The sequence below is a fragment of the Mustelus asterias genome, chromosome 2 (assembly GCF_964213995.1).
Source record: "Mustelus asterias chromosome 2, sMusAst1.hap1.1, whole genome shotgun sequence".
NCBI classification, from domain to species: domain Eukaryota; kingdom Metazoa; phylum Chordata; class Chondrichthyes; order Carcharhiniformes; family Triakidae; genus Mustelus; species Mustelus asterias.
The window spans coordinates 118,053,814-118,071,252 of NC_135802.1; the positions used below are offsets into that span (position 1 = coordinate 118,053,814).

Sequence of the window (17,439 nt, forward strand, 5' to 3'; positions counted from 1 at the left end):
AAGCATGCTTGCCTTCGTTGGTCAGAACATTGAATATAAAAATTGGTGGGTCATGCTGCAGCTGTACAGAACCTTAGTTAGGCCTCATTTAGAATATTGTGTACAATTCTGGTCGCCGCACTACCAGAAGGATGTGGATGATTTGGACAGGGTACGGAAGAGGTTACCAAGATGTTGCCTGGTCTGGAGGGTATTAGCTATGAGGAGAGGTTGGATAAACTCAGTTTGTTCTCATTGGAACGACGGAGGTTGAGGGGTGACCTGATAGAGGTTTACAAGATTGAGTGGCATAGACAGAGTGGATAGTCAGATGCTCTTTCCTAAGATAGAAAAGTCAAGTACTAGGGGACATGGGTTTAAGGTGCGTGGGGAAAAGTTTAGAGGAAACGTGCGAGACAAGTTTTTTTACACAGGGATATGAATGTCTGGAACACAGTGCCTGGGGAGGTGGTGGGACCAGGTACGATAGCGGCATTTAAGGGGCAACTAGACAAATACATGAATAGGATGGGAATGGAAGGATATGGACTCCCTAAGTGCATACGGTTTTAGTTTAGGCAGGCATCATGGCTGACGCAGCCTTGGAGGGCCGAAGGGCCTGTTCTTGTGCTGCACTTTTTTTTGTTCTTGTTCTTTGTTCTGCGGTGGTTGGCCCTAGGTTACCACTAATGTGCCTTCAGTCACATACACAAAGGACAGAAACTAATAAATTACTGTTTTGTGTTCACAAATGCTTAAGGAGTCGTGTCCCTCTCGAGGTTTTATTTGTTGCAGGAGCATGATACGCAGGGGTCTGTGTTCAATCACCATCTTTTTGAGACATAGTAATAACCAGTGTACAATCAGCTCCTGTGCCTGTTCGCCAAAGCCATCCCCACACCACCACTTCTTGCCTTCATATCTGTAACCCCCACGACTTGCCTGGGCTTGCAAAATCTCACTAACTGTCCTGTCTGGAGACAATACACATCTCTTTAACCTGTGCTTAATGCTCTCTCCACTTGCATTGTCTGTACCTTTAAGACTTGATTACCTGTAAAGACTCGCATTTGAACCATTATTTTGTAAATTGAGTTTGTGTCTTTATATGCCCTGTTTGTGAATAAAACTCCCACTTACCTGACGAAGGAGCAGCGCTCCGAAAGCTAGTGGCTTTTGCTACCAAATAAACCTGTTGGACTTTAACCTGGTGTTGTGAGACCTCTTACCCTGTTCTTCAGTGCAGACTCTCACAGCCTGCTACTCCCTACTAATACAGAATGAGCTCTTTTAACCATCAGGCTTTGCTGGTATCTTTATGGATACCCATCAGGTTACAACAGGATTTCCATTCCTGAGGTCCTTGATCCCAGGGAAGACTCACCAGTGGCCAATATAACAGTGGACCTTCCCGGAAGAGGTCTCTTGCCGACTGCCTAGCCGGCAGGTGAGACCCCGATGCCTCTAAAATTCCCCTTGCACTAAGCCCTAAAATATCAGACAGAAATTTCAAATACTGAACGTTTGCGTGAACCACTACAAATATTGAAGGAAATAAAGCACCTCCTTTTCCATCTGTATCACATTCCCAACTTTTGCTCTCTGCTTGCGATACTCTCTGTACCAACCTCTCTCCAGCCACAAAGCCCATGACGGACTTCATAACATTTATCCAAAAATGCTTACCAAAACATCTGTGACTCTTGAGATGTAGAAGTGAAACCAAGAGCAATTTTCACTCCTTTCCAGTAATCCTTTGCAGCTCTGCTGATGGAGTTCCTGCAAGTAAGTACATGTTACCTTTAACATTCACTTTTATAACTTGAGGCACATTGTTGACATCAGAAGGATATGTTTGGTTAGCTGTTTTGGCTCCCTTGGCTGAAAACATGAGCAGGTTATGTGTAGAGCGATGGAGCTTGCTTATCAGCTTTTCCAGCACTAGGTCATGTTGCCAAAATGAGGTGAGTACTGCTGGAGAAGACGAACATGCATTGAAAATTCAGGGATGTAATTTCGAGACTTTTCGATTATACATGGGAGGAGTTGGGCGAGACGGTGGTATTTTGTACTTGGGTGTATTGACATCTTTTTTGGACCTGTATCAACCCTATCTTGTTGCTTCTGTTTTTTGCTTCCCTGATCTGAATATTGTTTGGAGTCTCTGCATTATTGTTTCTGAGAATGGAGGGGATGACAACTTTTTTTCTAGTAGTATTGAAATTGTTTTTAAGGTCTTTATGAGCTTTTTTCTTGTAGAACGCAACTAACATTTTGCCTCTGTTTGTCTGATGAACAATTCAGCCCCTTTGCTTGTAACGCACACTTGTGTGCAAAGGGTGAAGAATGGATACAAATGCGACTCAGCATTTCAGTTGACTGGAAGTCTGTGTTATTTGGACCAAACCTCAGTACCATCAAACTTAGCCTTGTATCATATACACAGTGATAGGTGGTAGAGGTTTGTTTACCACTTTGAGGGGTAAATTTCTTTTGTCATGGCCAACATTCCTCCCTCAATGCCAGCAGAAAGTCAGAAAATGCGAGAAAGATTCCACAGCTCAGTCAGCATTTGTTGAGAGGAAAAAAACAAGTTTTTTTTTGGGCGGCACGATAGCACAGTGGTTAGCACTGCTGCTTCACAGCCCCAGGGGCCTGGGTTCGATTCCCGGCTTGGGTCACTGTCTGTGTGGAGTTTGCACATTCTCCTCGTGTCTGCGTGGGTTTCCTCCGGGTGCTCCGGTTTCCTCCCACAGTCCAAAGATGTGCGGGTTAGGTTGATTGGCCATGCTAAAATTGCCCCTTAGTGTCCTGAGATGTGTAGGTTAGAGGGATTAGCGGGTAAATATGTAGGGATATGGGGGTAGGGCCTTGGTGGGATTGTGGTCGGTGCAGACCCGATGGGCCGAATGGCGGCCTCCTGCACTGTAGGGTTTCTATGATTTCTTCTATGAAGTTATTGTCTCGGATGTAAACTTCAAACATCTGAAAAATTTTGTAGAAGTACAGCATTTAGAAACATCTGGGCAAGAGGAAAGTGCAAGTAGAACATCTTGTAAAATGCTTGAAATAAAAAGAGGCTATGGCTAAGCTGCGAAAGTGAAATTAACATCAGACAATAGGAAGAGACTCTTAATGTTTAACAGTTGAGGTCTGAAATGGGAACAAGAAAAGCTGGCAAAATGGAGTAAAGTTAGTACCCTGTGAAGAACAAAAAGTAATCTGACAATGCAGACTGTGCTCTGCCAGCATTTTGTTCTGATCCCAAGCACCAATCTGAAAGGTTGCATCTGAAGCATTAACTTGTCTGTTGTCCCTATAGAAGATAACTGACCTTGATTTTTATTTATTTCATTCCCAACATTTGCTGTTGGAATAATAGAATGTTTACTGCACAGAAAGAGGCCAAATGGTCCAGCGTGTCTGCGCAGGCCAAAAAAGGAGCCACCTGGCCTAAACCCACTTTCCAGCATCCCTAATCGTGCTATTGAGGTGCACATCCATATGCCTTTCAAATAAATTGAAGGTTTCTGCCTCTACCCTTTCAGGCAGTGAGTTCTAGACCCCATGACCCTCTAGGTGAAAGCAATTTTCCTCAACTCCCCTCTAATCTTTTCACCAATCACTTTAAATCTTTCCCCACGTGTCACTGCCCCCTCTGCTAAACTAAATCGACTCTTCCCATCCACTCTGTCCAGGCTCCTCACAATTTTATTTGCCTTTATCACTGAAAATGAGCTAAGTGGCCCTTCACAATAATACTTATGCATTTGCTTTAAACAAAATACATGATCGAATTATAACAACTTTAAAGGAATTTATTTCATGTGAAGAATTTTGAACTGTTTGATACATGAAGTACCAAATAATTGTCATTCTATGCATTATTGTAAAACATTTTTTGTTGAACTGTTGTGAAAAACTCAGTGCCAACACTCAGATCTTTATACTCAGTTGTAAGTTTAGCTATTTCTGTGATTTTCGTTCTAATTACAATGCTGATTTTCTTTGCTCTTCAGGTATTCCATTACGAAAAATAAATGACCCTCCATTGTGTTGGACTTGCATTCTACAATTGCAAGTCCTACTTGATCTTTCTCCTTAATGCAAATTTCTGCAAATGGAAAAGTTAATACTTTTAGTTTAACTGTCAAATTGGAAAATATCCTCTTCCTTCCGTAGCAGTTAATGAAATTTTGAAACTTAAGGCTGCTGGTATATGGTCACTTGAGTGTTTGCATTGCTGTTATACCACCTATGAGTGGTTTCAGTTCGGACCAGCAGCTAAAATAATGTTATTTTCTGCTTCTCTCAAATTTATAGTTAATAAAACGCATTAGAACTTTTAAACATCTAATTATTATGTGAATTGAAATATTAGTGGAAAGTACTCGTGATTATCTTGGACCAGGAAGTTACTCTGTCTTCTATTCCAACTTTGTGTGTTTTAAATTTTCAGATAGCAATCATGACTGTGACTCTGTTCCCGATTCGTCTCTTGCTAGCTGCTTTCATGATGTTGCTGGCTTGGCCATTTGCGTTTCTTGCTGCATGGGGGCGTATTGAAAAAGAACCTGAGAAACCAATGAATTTATGGAGAAAGTAAGTTTTCCTATGAACAACTAGTTGGTGAGACCTTGTTGATCAGTACTTGTGTGTACAAAGAAGATGAGATTAATTATGTGAGCCACAACATTTAAAATAAGGAAACAAGACAAAATGGTAAAATGAGTAAAATAATTATTTTTCAAAAGATGGTTAAGAGGAGGATGCTTGTGTTTAAGTTGTAATTTTTGAATGTATTTGCATTTTTGTGATTTCATAGAATCATAGAGGTTTACAGCATGGAAACAGGCCCTTTGGCCCAACTTGTCCTAAGCTAGTCCCAATTGCTCGCATTTGGCCCATATCCCTCTATACCCATCTTACCCATGTAACTGTCTAAATGCTTTTTAAAAGACAAAATTGTACCCGCCTCTACTACTACCTCTGGCAGCTTGTTCCAGACACTCATCACCCTCATTGTGAAAAAATTGCCCCATTGGACTCTTTTGTATCTCTCCCCTCTCACCTTAAACCTATGCCCTTACACTCCCCTACCTTTGGGGAAAGATATTGACTACCTAATTATCTGTGCCCCTCATTATTTTATAGACCTCTATAATATCACCCCTCAGCCTTCTACGCTCCAGAGAAAAAAGTCCCAGTCTATCCAGCCCCTCCTTATAACTCAAACCATCAATCCCGATAGCATCCTAGTAAATCTCTTCTGCATTCTTCCTAGTTTAATAATATCCTTTCTATAATAGGGTGACCATCTGTGGATGTGTACTCCAAGATCTCACTGTGTGTCTATGCTCCTGATGGTTCTGCCATTTATTTTATAGCTTCCACCTGAATTGGATCTACCAAAATGCATCACCTCGCATTTGTCCGGATTAAATTCCACCTGCCATTTCTCTGCCCAATTTTCTAGTCTATTTATATCCTGCTGTGTTTTCTGGCAATCTTCATCACTATCCGCAACTCCGTCAATCTTAGTATCATCCGCAAACTTGCTAATCAGACCAGCAATGTTTTCTTCATTGATGTATGTTATTAGCTTGTCGTCATTTCAATTTCTTTTTGATATCTAATTCATAGAATTCCAGATTCACTGTTGCCACAAGTGATGTCTTAGTTTAATTAATTATACATGATTTTCAGCAGTACTGTATGCTTTTGGGGTCAATATGCAGGCTATGTATTTTTTTTCCTAGCTTTATTAGGGCCTTCCTTCACCATCCATTTAAGCATAGTAACACCATACTCGGGCAGCACAGGACCAGTTTGCTTGAGGCTGCATTCAATGCACCTGAAATCAAGAACTTCAGTGTGGCTGCTTGAACCAGCATGCCTTCTCTTCATTAATTTGCATCTGCTCACATTTTCCATATGGTCTTAATTATTTGGGGATTTATAAAATAAGACAAATGTAAGAAATGATCATGCTCTGCTGCTTGTAGCTTCTCCTACCAGGAGATCTGCTGTTATATGTCATGCTCATCTGCCTTGTGTCATCCTTGTACATCCACTGTAGTTCTGCAAATATGCTGTGATATTCATCAGCCAACTATGCCTTGGTCTCCTTCTGCTTTCCACCACTTTGCCATTTGGACGAGATGCCTAGGTTTTGAAATACTGGCAATTTTCTTTCTCGATGTCTACTTTTTCGAATTTTCTTCTTGCAGTTTCAAGCACTGCTTCATTAGTATTATTGTCTGCATATAGAATTTTTGGCGTACACCCTAGCATCCACTTTTCAAAAGCCTCAATTTCCTTCCACAGATCTTTTTATTTTCCAGGTTTCTGATACAGACAGAAAAGTGGATAGAATGTAGTACCTTATGAGATTTTCCCTTGTTGCAAGTTTGAGTTTTCTTGTTAAAAACACCCCTTCATTTTCACAAAATTACTTTTGGCTATTTCTGTCATCCTCCTAATTTTGACGTTGCATCTGCCAACTTCTGTATCATTTGACCTAAATAGATGTTCCATGTGACATCATCCACTTCAATCTTCACTTCAATTTTTTCTAATGCATTTCTTCTAACTATCGTGAACAGTAAAGGAATTAAGGGTTATGGTGAGCGGGCAGGTAAGTGGGGCTGAGTCCACGAAAAGATCAGTCATAATCTTATTGAATGGGGGAGCAGGCTTGAGGGGCCAGATGGCCTACTCCTGCTCCTAGTTATTATGTTCTTATCATTGCTTTTATATTTTTGGGTGTTCATGTTCTATCCACATTCTAAACTTCTAGATTTTACTTGATCTGTAATATTTTGTATTCTGATTCTGGAAATAGCACTGTCATTAGCAAGTTTATGTTTGTGCCTCCAATTTTTACCCAAGGAAATGCATCTAATTTTCAGAATATTTGTTCTCTATTAAGATTGAATAATTTTGAGCACTGTACACTGCCTTGTTGTACTCTCTTCACTTTTAAACTCATCAGATTTTGCATTTTTTTAGATGTTCATTTTGTGGCTCCAATATAGGCCTGCAGCTTTACTGATAATGTTAAGAATTTCTTTTTCATTTCAACTTCAAGACTTGATCTCTTCCAACCTTTTGGATTCTTATTTCTGTTATCCTGACTGTTCTATTCAATTATAGACAGAAGAAATTCCCAAACAACTCGATGACAATCTACCTCATTTTTGAGTTGTGTAAGAGATCAGCAAGCTTGCCCCATACCATGATGGCTGAAGCATCGTAGCTAAACATTTCATGTCAACTCGTACCCCTTCCCTTCATAGATCACTAGGTTCACTTACAAAAAAACTTGAGTTTATCCTGGGACAATGTATGGAGAGATAACAGAGAATTTTAGTTGCATGCAAGTGGGATCCTGTGCCTTTAAGCAATCAACTGTTTTTGCTTTGCAGTTGGAAGAATGTCTTGATTTTGCAGCCATTCAAAACAGGTATTGGTTGTATACTTCAATGTATAATGGCAATTATGACTGAAAGGGTCCCAGTTTGCAATACACTTAAAACTATAATGTGTACTTTTTTGTTGTGGTGATACAACCTGTGTCAAAATGCAAGATTTAGGGCTTGGATTGAAATAATATAAATATCAGACTAACTGTCTGATTTGTTATTACTCGTGACTTCCATTTAGCAAAATATTAAAAATTGGTGCAAATTTGATCCCTTACTAGTATACAGTGAAAAGTATTGTTTCTTACGCGCTATACAGACAAAACATACCATTCATAGAGAAGGAGAGAGTGCAAAATGTAACATTACAGCTTCAAGGGGATTTTCTGAAAGCTTTCAGTAAGTTCCACATGAGATCAATAAATAAAATCAGTGTCCACAGGTTTGGGGTATTATACTGAGTAGGTAATTCTCAGGTTGCCAGGCTGTGATTTGGGATTCAGCAAGGATCAGTGCTGGGACCCAGCTATTCAATGTTTATAGATGATTTGGACCAAATTTGTATCTTAAGTTTATTTATTAGTGTTACAAGTAGACTTACATTAACACTGCAATGAAGTTACTGTGAAAATCCCCTAGTCGCCACACTCAGGCACCTGTTCGGGTACACTGAGCGAGAATTTAGCATGACCAATGCACCTAACCGGCAAATCTTTCAGACAGAGGAAACTGGAGAAAACCCATGCAGATGTGAGGAGAACGTGCAGACTCCGCACAGACAGTGACCCAAACTGGGAATCAAACCTGGTCGCTGGCCCTGGGAGGCAGCAGTGCTTACCACTGTATCACTCCTGCAAGTTTTCTGATGGCAGAAAACAAGTTGGGAATGTGAGTTGTGAGGAGGATGCAAAGAGGCTTCAAGGGGATTTAGACAGGTTAAGTGAATGGGCAAGAACATGGCAGATGAACATGAAAAAATATGAAGTTATCCATTTCAGTCGGAAAAACATAAAAACAGAATATTTCTTAAATGGAAGTGTTGATGTTTAAAGAGACCTGGGTGTCCTTGTTCATGAGTTATTGAAAGCTCACTTGCAAGCAATTCAGAAGTGGTATGTTGGCCTTCATTGCAAGAGGATTTCAATTCAATAGAAAATATGTCTTGCTGCAATTGTATAGAGACCTAGAGTATTGTGTACGGTTTTGGTCTCCTTGCCTTGGAGGGAGTGCAGCAAAGATTTACCAGACTAATTCCTGGGATGATAGAATTGTGCTATTATCATGAAATGGTAAGATATTATTAAAATGATTTTATTTTGCGCAAGTAAAATCAAATTGCCATGTATTTTTGTAAACCATGTCTGGACAGCATCTGAGAAATGGAAGAATAGAGAGCAAGTGTTCTTTGCAATTGATACAATTAGTAGTTGGTGTGAGCCAGGAAGTAGTTAGACACGAGGTGTTGAAGAAGCAGCAGCAAGAAAGAGAGAGGTGCAGCAATCTTCAGAAAACAACTCCACTAGAGATGAAGTGCTAAAGGCAAACCAATTTGTGCAAAATATTGTTTCATTTGCTGAACTGAAGACCATTCCCAAGCTGTATGGTGTGGTAATCACTAGCTAGATTGGATCAATAGTTTTATGATTGTTTTGGAAATGGGATCTAAGCAGAGTTTAGATATGGGAAAAACGGATGCTTTTGGGGTTTTCAGTCTTTGAGGGATTAAGTGCTTGCTGTTAATTTTCTAAAATGTAAGATTGTTCTTTGCAGTGTTTTATTAGCTTCTACTTTAATAAATTTATTTACTCAACAAAAGAGAGGATGAGTTCTCACTGTTTCCCCAAGCGTTTCTCGGTAATTTAAAAAAAAATCATATGAAGCCAGTGTTGGAACACTTCTGTAAATAACATCAGTGGGGTTTCATCGCACTGAAGAGAAATTGAAGAAACTGGGCCTGTATTCTCTAGATTAAAAGAGTAAGAATGAAAGGCGATCTCATTCTTGAAACATAGAAAATTCTTGCAGGGCTCAACAAGGCAGCTACAGAAAAGATGTCTTCCCTGTGTGGGTGGGGTGTCTGGCAACAGGAGACATGGTCTCTGAATAAGTAGGCAATTTAGGAATGAGACGAGAGGAATTTCTTCAAAGAGTGGTAAATCTTTGGAATTCTCTATCGCAGTGGGCTGTGAAGGTTCAGTCATTGAGCATGCCCAAGACAGTGATTGATAGATTTCTCAATATTAAAGCTATCGAGGGATATGGGGATAGTGCAGGAAAATGGCATTGGGTTGATGATCAGTCAGGATCTAATTGAATAGCAGAGCAGGCTCAAGGGGCTGAATGGCCTACTGTTATTTCATATGTTCCCTCAATTCTCTTCCCAATCCTTCTGAGATAGAAATTTAATTTAATGTATTTACCCGAGAAAGCACTTTAGTTTCATTATCCAAACAACTTTATTTCTCAACTCAAAATCATGAATCCACTAATATAACATTGCACAAAATAGATTTCCACTTGTTGTTCATTACCATTTATTTCTAACTGAGAATATGCAAGTTTTAAGTCTAATGGTATCCTAATGAACAGTCCAATTATTTTCTCGAATGGTGAAGCTACAGAAGGCTCCCTTCATAACTTCACTTCTGAATTATCTGGTCATGATTACTTGTGGAGCTGTTTACAACATATTGCAGATCCCTAGCACTTGATCCTGCTGTCATAATTACTATCTTCTGAAACTAACACATTCTGGCTCTAATGAAAGAAATAAGAACGGCAAATGTGGTTGCAGTTACAATGATAGACCTCTAAACATTTACCGTTGGAATTGAAATGCCAGGTCTAAGAGTCATGGAGAGTCACTCTTTTGGTGTGCCAGTCAGCCAATCGAATCCAGGCCATCATCTTGAGAGGGCAAATCCCTCCATGGAGGCCTGTGGTGCAGTTGTGGCAATCTCTTAATCATGGTGTTGTGGAGCATTTGGGTGGTAGAGATTTTTAAAAAATGCCAGTTGGAGTCTACCACTGGAACGCCAGCCTGGAATTGACCTCTGGTTAGGAGGGTTGCAGCTAAATGCCAACTGGAATCTGGCAGTGACTTAATAGTAGATCTGCTAGTGAACTTAATTAGTTACCTGTTGCTTGTTTGAGATGGGAAGATGCCAGCAAACAATCATGCTGGCCAACAGCAGAAAATTCCATGCTGATCCACCTCCGTCGTCCTTTCAAAATCCAGCCCATTGTGTCAGTTAATAGTTGGTGGGAACTACCGTAAATATAACCTTCCAAAGTTCTCTTGATTTAGGAGCCCAATGTCACAACTATTTAAGACAAGAAATGGAGACACACCAGGTAATTATAATGCTAGAGCCCATAATTAAGGTTAGGGTAATTGATTACCTTAAAAACATCATGGATTTATAAAAGTAGATCATACCTGACATTTGAATGTTTTGAAGAGGTAACTAAAATAGTGAACAAGAGAATGTTTGTATATTATTTGTGTACTTCTAGGAATTATTTGATAATTAAGAGATTTGATAATACCAGACTGTTAGCTAAAGTTGAAGCTCATGGGATTGAAGGCTTCATATTGACCACAGCAGAAAATTGTCTGTAAGCAGGAAACAGAGCAGAGAAAATGGACAGTTACTGGAATTGGCAGGATATTACTTGTAATGCCCTCTAACGATCTATATTGGGGCTTTGATGATTCACCATATTCATTTACAACTTAGACCACAGGACAGAAAGCTGCATATATAAATTTTCCAATAATGCAAACATAGGCAACATTGTAAGCAATGTAGACAGAAGCATCAAATTTAGAAGATCTATTTCTAGATTGAATGAATGGGGAAAAGCTGTGCCAAATTTCAGTATGGGCAATGGACCTAAAGAAGATTGAAAACCTAAAAAAGATCCACTTTGGACCTCAAAATAGAAGGTCTTTGAAATGACTAAAAGCTAGAAACTTTGGAGACCCAAAGAGACTTGGGAGTCCAGATATCAGATCATTAAAATGTGAACAGCTGCAGAAAATATTCTGAATGGCCAGGAATGCTTAATGTATAGAATGTTAGAATACAAGGAGGTAGAAGTCACGCTTTAGCAATAAAAAAAACCCTGTCAAACCACAGCTCGGATATTTTGAGCAGTTCTGGTACCACGTTTTTAGAAAGATTATGGCAGATCACTATTTTAGCCATCCAACATCTGATCTGGTTGTACTAGAATAAGACATTATCATGCTTTGCTCCCGTCGCCTGAAACTGCTTATTATTCCAGGTCATTCACAAATAACTCATAGAAATCATAGAAACCCTACAGTGCAGAAGGAGGCCATTCGGCCCATCGAGTCTGCACCGACCACAATCCCACCCAAGCCCTACCCCCACATATTTACCCGCTAATCCCTCTAACCTACGCATCTCGGGGGCAATTTTAACCTGGCCAATCAACCTAACCCGCACATCTTTGGACTGTGGGAGGAAACCGGAGCACCCGGAGGAAACCCACGCAGACACGAGGAGAATGTGCAAACTCCACACAGACAGTGACCCGAGCCGGGAATCAAACTCAGGACCCTGGAGCTGTGAAGCAGCAGTGCTAACCACTGTGCTACCGTGCCACCCTTAACTCCTGACTTATTTTCTTTACTACAAATCATAATGAATCCTTCTTCCCATCTCCTACACTCTCATCTCCAACAAAGTGCAAGGAGCTCAATGACGTGATTGTCACTAAGATTGAGACCAACCTATCAAGCTGCCTTTACCAGTGTTCTTCCTTCCACTAAGCCACTAAACCAAACTTCTTAGGCCTTTGCCCTAGCCCTGAACTCGCATCTGTCTCTTGCTTCTCTCCTATAACCCCCTCATGCCTTCTCCAACTTCTCTTGTCTATGAGACTCACTTCATGCTCCCTCCACCCTATTCCCACTAAACTCAGTGGGACTGCTCTTGCCTGATTCCATTCTTCACCATGTAATTGCAGCCAGTGAATCACTAGCAGTGGCTTCTCAGTCCTGCTCCTGTACCCTTGCCCTTCACATCCTTCAAGGATCTATCCTTGGTTCCCTCCAAGTACATGTACTTGCTGCCCCTAGTTGGCATCATGAGAAAACGCGTTAGTTTTCACATATATGCTGATGAAACCCAGCTCTGCTTCACCATCACCTCTCTCAACTCCACTATTGCTAAATTATCAGACTTCTATCACAATCCAATACTGGATGAGCAGAAACTTATTACAATTAAATGTTGGTCATATTGAAGCCATTGTTTTCAGTTCCCACTCTAAATCCATTCCCTAGCTATCTACTTAATCCCTCTCCCCAGCAGCTGCCTGAGACGAAATCAAATTGTCGCAACCTTTGTATCATATTTAACCCTAGAATGAGCTTCCGACCTCTTATTTGTTTTATTTGCTATGATTGCCTATTTCCATCCACGTAACTTTGCACCTGCGTCAGCTCATCCAGCACTGAAACTCTCATTCATCCCTTTATTACAGTCCAAAGATGTGTGGGTTAGGTGGATTGCCTCTTAGAGTCAGGGGGACTAGCTAAGGTAAATGCATAGGGTTAGGGCTTGGTGGAATTGTGGTCGGTGCAGACTCGATGGGCTGAATGGCCACCTTATGCACTGTAGGATTCTAAGACTTCGCTATACTTGTGCATGCTTGGCAGGACTCCCACATTTTGCTGTGTAAGTACGAGGTCACACAAAACCTTGCTGCCTCTATCTTAGCTAATATGAGTCCCATTCACTCATTATCCTTGTACTCCATTAACCAAAATTGGTTCCTGGTCAAACAAGATCTTTATGTGAAAATTTTCATCATTATTTTCAAATTCTTCCACTGATTTCCCCTCTCTGCCTCCAGTCCCACAACTCTCTTGAGCTACCTGCACTCATCTAATTACTGGTATCTTTGAGTATCTGATATTAATCATTCCACCTTTGGTGGCCATGCCTTCAGTTGCCTAATCTTTAACTCTGGAATTTCCTACCTAAGCCCCTTCACCTCTCCTGTCTCATTTCCTCCTTTAAGACACTTATCATTTCATTGACCAAGCTTTTAGCCGTCTACCTTTTTAGCTTGTTTTGTGATTTATACTTTGCTTATAAAAGCTTGGCATCTTTTATAAATTATAAATTAAAAGCACTATGTTGATATAAGTTTGCGGCGACACATACTGAAGCAGTTATGTTCATATGCAGCAAGACAATCAGACTTAGGCTGATAAGTGTTAAGTAACGTGTGCCAGGTAATGACCAGTTACAATAAAAGAGACTCTTTCCATCTCCCCTTGAGATTCAATAACATTAAAATTGCTGAAGCCCCCACCATCTACTTTCCTCCGAGTTATCATTGAGGAGAACTTAACTCGACCAGCTGTGAAAATACTGTGGCTACAAGAGTCGGTCAGAGACTGGGAGTTCTCCACTTGTCTAGATGAGTAGCTCCACCAAATCTTGGAGTTGAACATCATTTGAGAACAAAGCAGCCTGTTTTATTGGCACTCCACCCACCACCTTAAACATTCAATTCCTCCACCACCGGCGCATATTGCTGCACTACATATTGTATAGAACATACATTGCAACACCTTGCCAACCTTCCTTTGATAGCACTTTGCAAATCAGCAACCTCAACCACCTAGAAGGGCAAGGGCAGAAAAGTGCATGGTGGGAACGCCACCACTTGCAAGTCCCCCTACAAGCCACTTATCATTCTGACTTAGAACTACATTGCGGTCCTTCACTGTCACATTTTTTGTTGAAATCCTGGCGCTCCTTTCAAACAGTGCTGTGGTATAACTACATCAGATGGACTGCAGCAGTTCAAGAAGGCAGCTCACCGGCACCTTGAGGGCAATTGGAGATGGGCACCGAATGCTTGAATTGCCAGTAATGCACACTCCTCTTGGAAAATAATTATATATGGACTCTTGTGGGGGGAGGGGAGGGGTGGCTGCAGTGTAGATTTACCAGGTTTATGCCTGGGCTTCAGGGGTTAAATTACAAAGTAATTTTACACAAATATTGGTTGCATTGCCTGGAATTTAGAGCACTACGCCTCAGTCCTTAAGCCCAGGATTACTGCTGCAAATCTTTGCACCCTTTAAATTGCTCTGGCACTGGATTCAATTAATGGTTCTTAGCAAGGTGAACTCTGGGGCCTTTGCTGGTCTGTAAAGCATGGTTCCATTTTAGAGAAGAGTGAGCAGGTCTGTAGGATTAACTTTATTTGGTCTCTCAAAAGAGCCAGTACAACATTCTTCTATACTGCAAATGTCAGTAGTTCTAAATTAAATTTTTATTTCAGGTTTGCTGAATTGTTTAAAGCTCCTGATAAAATACGTTGCTAAAGATGTTTGTAGATATATTCTATACAAGAATCTTGGTAGAGCCGAATCAAAATATGAGAAGTATTTGAGCAGCTCTACATTAATAGCAATAGGCAACAGTGTAAAATGAGCGTTCTTTTGTTTGACTTCATAATTTGTAGCACTGGAAAAGCAAAATGAATATGGCAAGAAGCACTGACTGTTTAAAACTTTAAAAAATCTTCACATTTTATATTGAAAAGGAACAAAATCAAATAAGTCCTCACTTGATTCACTACAATAAATAAGGCATTAATAAAGAATAGTTTTTCGACAGAACAGGTTAGTGTATGCAAATGAATTTCTGTGCAAATCCTTGCATGGTCATGTTTAACCACGCAATTTCTTGTTTTGCTTAGGATTATGTTCCTTCCTGACAGAAACTAATGGGTGCAGACATTTGAAGTGCTAAATCAACATTGCAGTCTGCATCAATGGAAGGGTTTCAGACCTAATGACTTGTGCCACATGTTTAAGGTGGAGCAGAGATGTAGGAGGATTGTAGAGCGGTAAAACAGCTGCTGAGAGTCAACATGTGCTCTGTCAGTTATAACTATGATGTGGAGATGCCGGCATTGGACTGGAACTATAGCAGTAATAATCTGAGTGAATTTTGGTACATTATTTTCTCCATGGACCCAGGTAAGTTGGGGAACAAAAAGTTTAGTGAAGTTGATGAATATGTTATGAATCTTTCTCCAAAGCTCCATTTCTATTTATTTTGCTGCAGTCTGTGTTTAGCTGTTCAATTTGATGATACTGTGGTTTACAAATTCCCTTATTTATGCCACTCTTTGTTTGATGGATTTAAGGTTTATCCACTAACGAGGGTGGAAGCACTGATCGCAGCTGTTTCCTAAGCAACTGTAGGTGCTTAAGGCAATAAAACCCAGATCAAGTCATAAGCTAAAGCTGAAATCTACCATCCATACTGCTACTCTAGAGGGGCTTCAAGAGGGTCCCATGAGCTGAGGGGGAAACTGAAGGAAACCATCTAGATTGTTGGTGTCACAACTCTAAATACAATGAGGAAGAACACTGCTAGTCCCTTCTATGGAATGTGTCAACTTTGATTTTTAAAAAATGACTGGAATTGCAAAGCAATAATAAAGCATTGTAGTTATGAATTATTTTAGTTTATGGAAGATTTCATTTGGAAGATAAATTTTAACAGGTTTTTCAAATTGTTTGGAAAGCAATATGGCAGCCTCACTTTATACTCCTTTGGATTATACCCAAAATATCTATTTAGATTACATATTCACTTCAAGATGCATACTTATTTAATATACACTTATTCAAGATATTTTAAATTATCAAAAATAATATTTGGTACTTTTAATCTTCATTCATATTTTGAAGGCAATTTTCTGGCCCTACCTGTCCCATTCTTACCATGCACATCCATTCCACCTTCTACTTTAAAAAAAATAATTTTATTCACTCAACACAAGAAATAGAATCCGGAGTAGGCCACCAGGCCTTTCAAGCCTGCCCTGCCATTCAATACAATCATGGCTGATCTATGCCGTCCTCAACTCTTTTTCTGTGCCATTTCCCCATAGCCGCCTATTCCTTGATCTATCAAATATTTATCCACCACCTTCCTCAGTTACAAAACCAATGCGCAAAGTGGACAGGGCAAGCCCTTAATGCATCTCCTTGCTTGCTCCAAAAGCAAATTCAAATTGAATCTTAATTCACCATTCCCACAAAAGGAGATGTACTAGATCCAAGCTGACAAGAACAGGCATTACACCTGCTCTTGAGCTTGATCCTACACTTGATCTTAGCTGAAAGTCCACGCATCAATCTTCATCTACATCTCTATCAGCCAAGATAGCCTGAGGGTTTCCCATGGTCAACTTTGAACAGGAATCCAGTCTCCAATCACCATCATCCTCCACCACCTGACTGCTCTTGTTCGTACTATAAACAACTTCTACATTTAATCCACTCACTCCCTCTAAATGAAAGAGAACCTATGTAGGTCCTGCGGCATTCTGTGTTCCAGTCCTACTGCGATCCCCTTCCTCACCCCTCTTTCTGGTACATGAATGACTGCATCAATACATTTCCTTTTCACCTGAACTGGAAAATCTAGTCAACTTTGCTTCCAAATTCCATCCTCCTTTTGCCTTCACATTGTGCATTTCTGACTTGCCCCTTTGTTGGCTTCACTCTCTCTTCCTGGGGATAGGCAATTGACCATATCTATGATGACCCCACTGACTCCCACACCTATGGGCGGCATGGTGGCACAATGGTTAGCACTGCTGCCTCTCAGCGCCAGGGATCCAGGTTCGATTCCCAGCTTGGGTCACTGTCTGTGTGGAGTTTGCACATTCTCCCCATGTCTGCGTGGGTTTCCTCCGGGTGCTTCGGTTTCCTCCCACAGTCCAAAGATGTGCGGGTTAGGTGGATTGGCCTGATAGGGAGTGGGATAGCTTGATCTTGGTTTCGGACAAAACTCGGCACAACATCGAGGGCCGGTACTGTGCTGTACTGTTCTATTTCTAAATTGCTCCTTCGGTTCAAGGGGTCTAGCTAGGGTAAATGCATGGGGTTATGGGGATAGGGTCTAGGTGGAATTGTGGTCAGTGCAGATTCAATGGTCCAAATGGCCTCCTCCTTCACTGT

At 40.6% G+C, this 17,439-nt stretch overlaps 1 protein-coding gene across 1 annotated transcript in view; it reads left to right on the forward strand.

Annotated features, from left to right (window-relative positions):
• The window catches only part of lpcat1 (lysophosphatidylcholine acyltransferase 1), a 182,310-nt gene that overhangs the window by 62,274 nt on the left and 102,597 nt on the right, over positions 1–17,439 (forward strand). Inside the window, exon 2 of the mRNA XM_078240535.1 lies at positions 4,439–4,581. Within this exon, the coding sequence (XP_078096661.1) occupies positions 4,439–4,581 (143 nt within the window). The remainder of the gene's footprint in view (positions 1–4,438; positions 4,582–17,439) is intronic.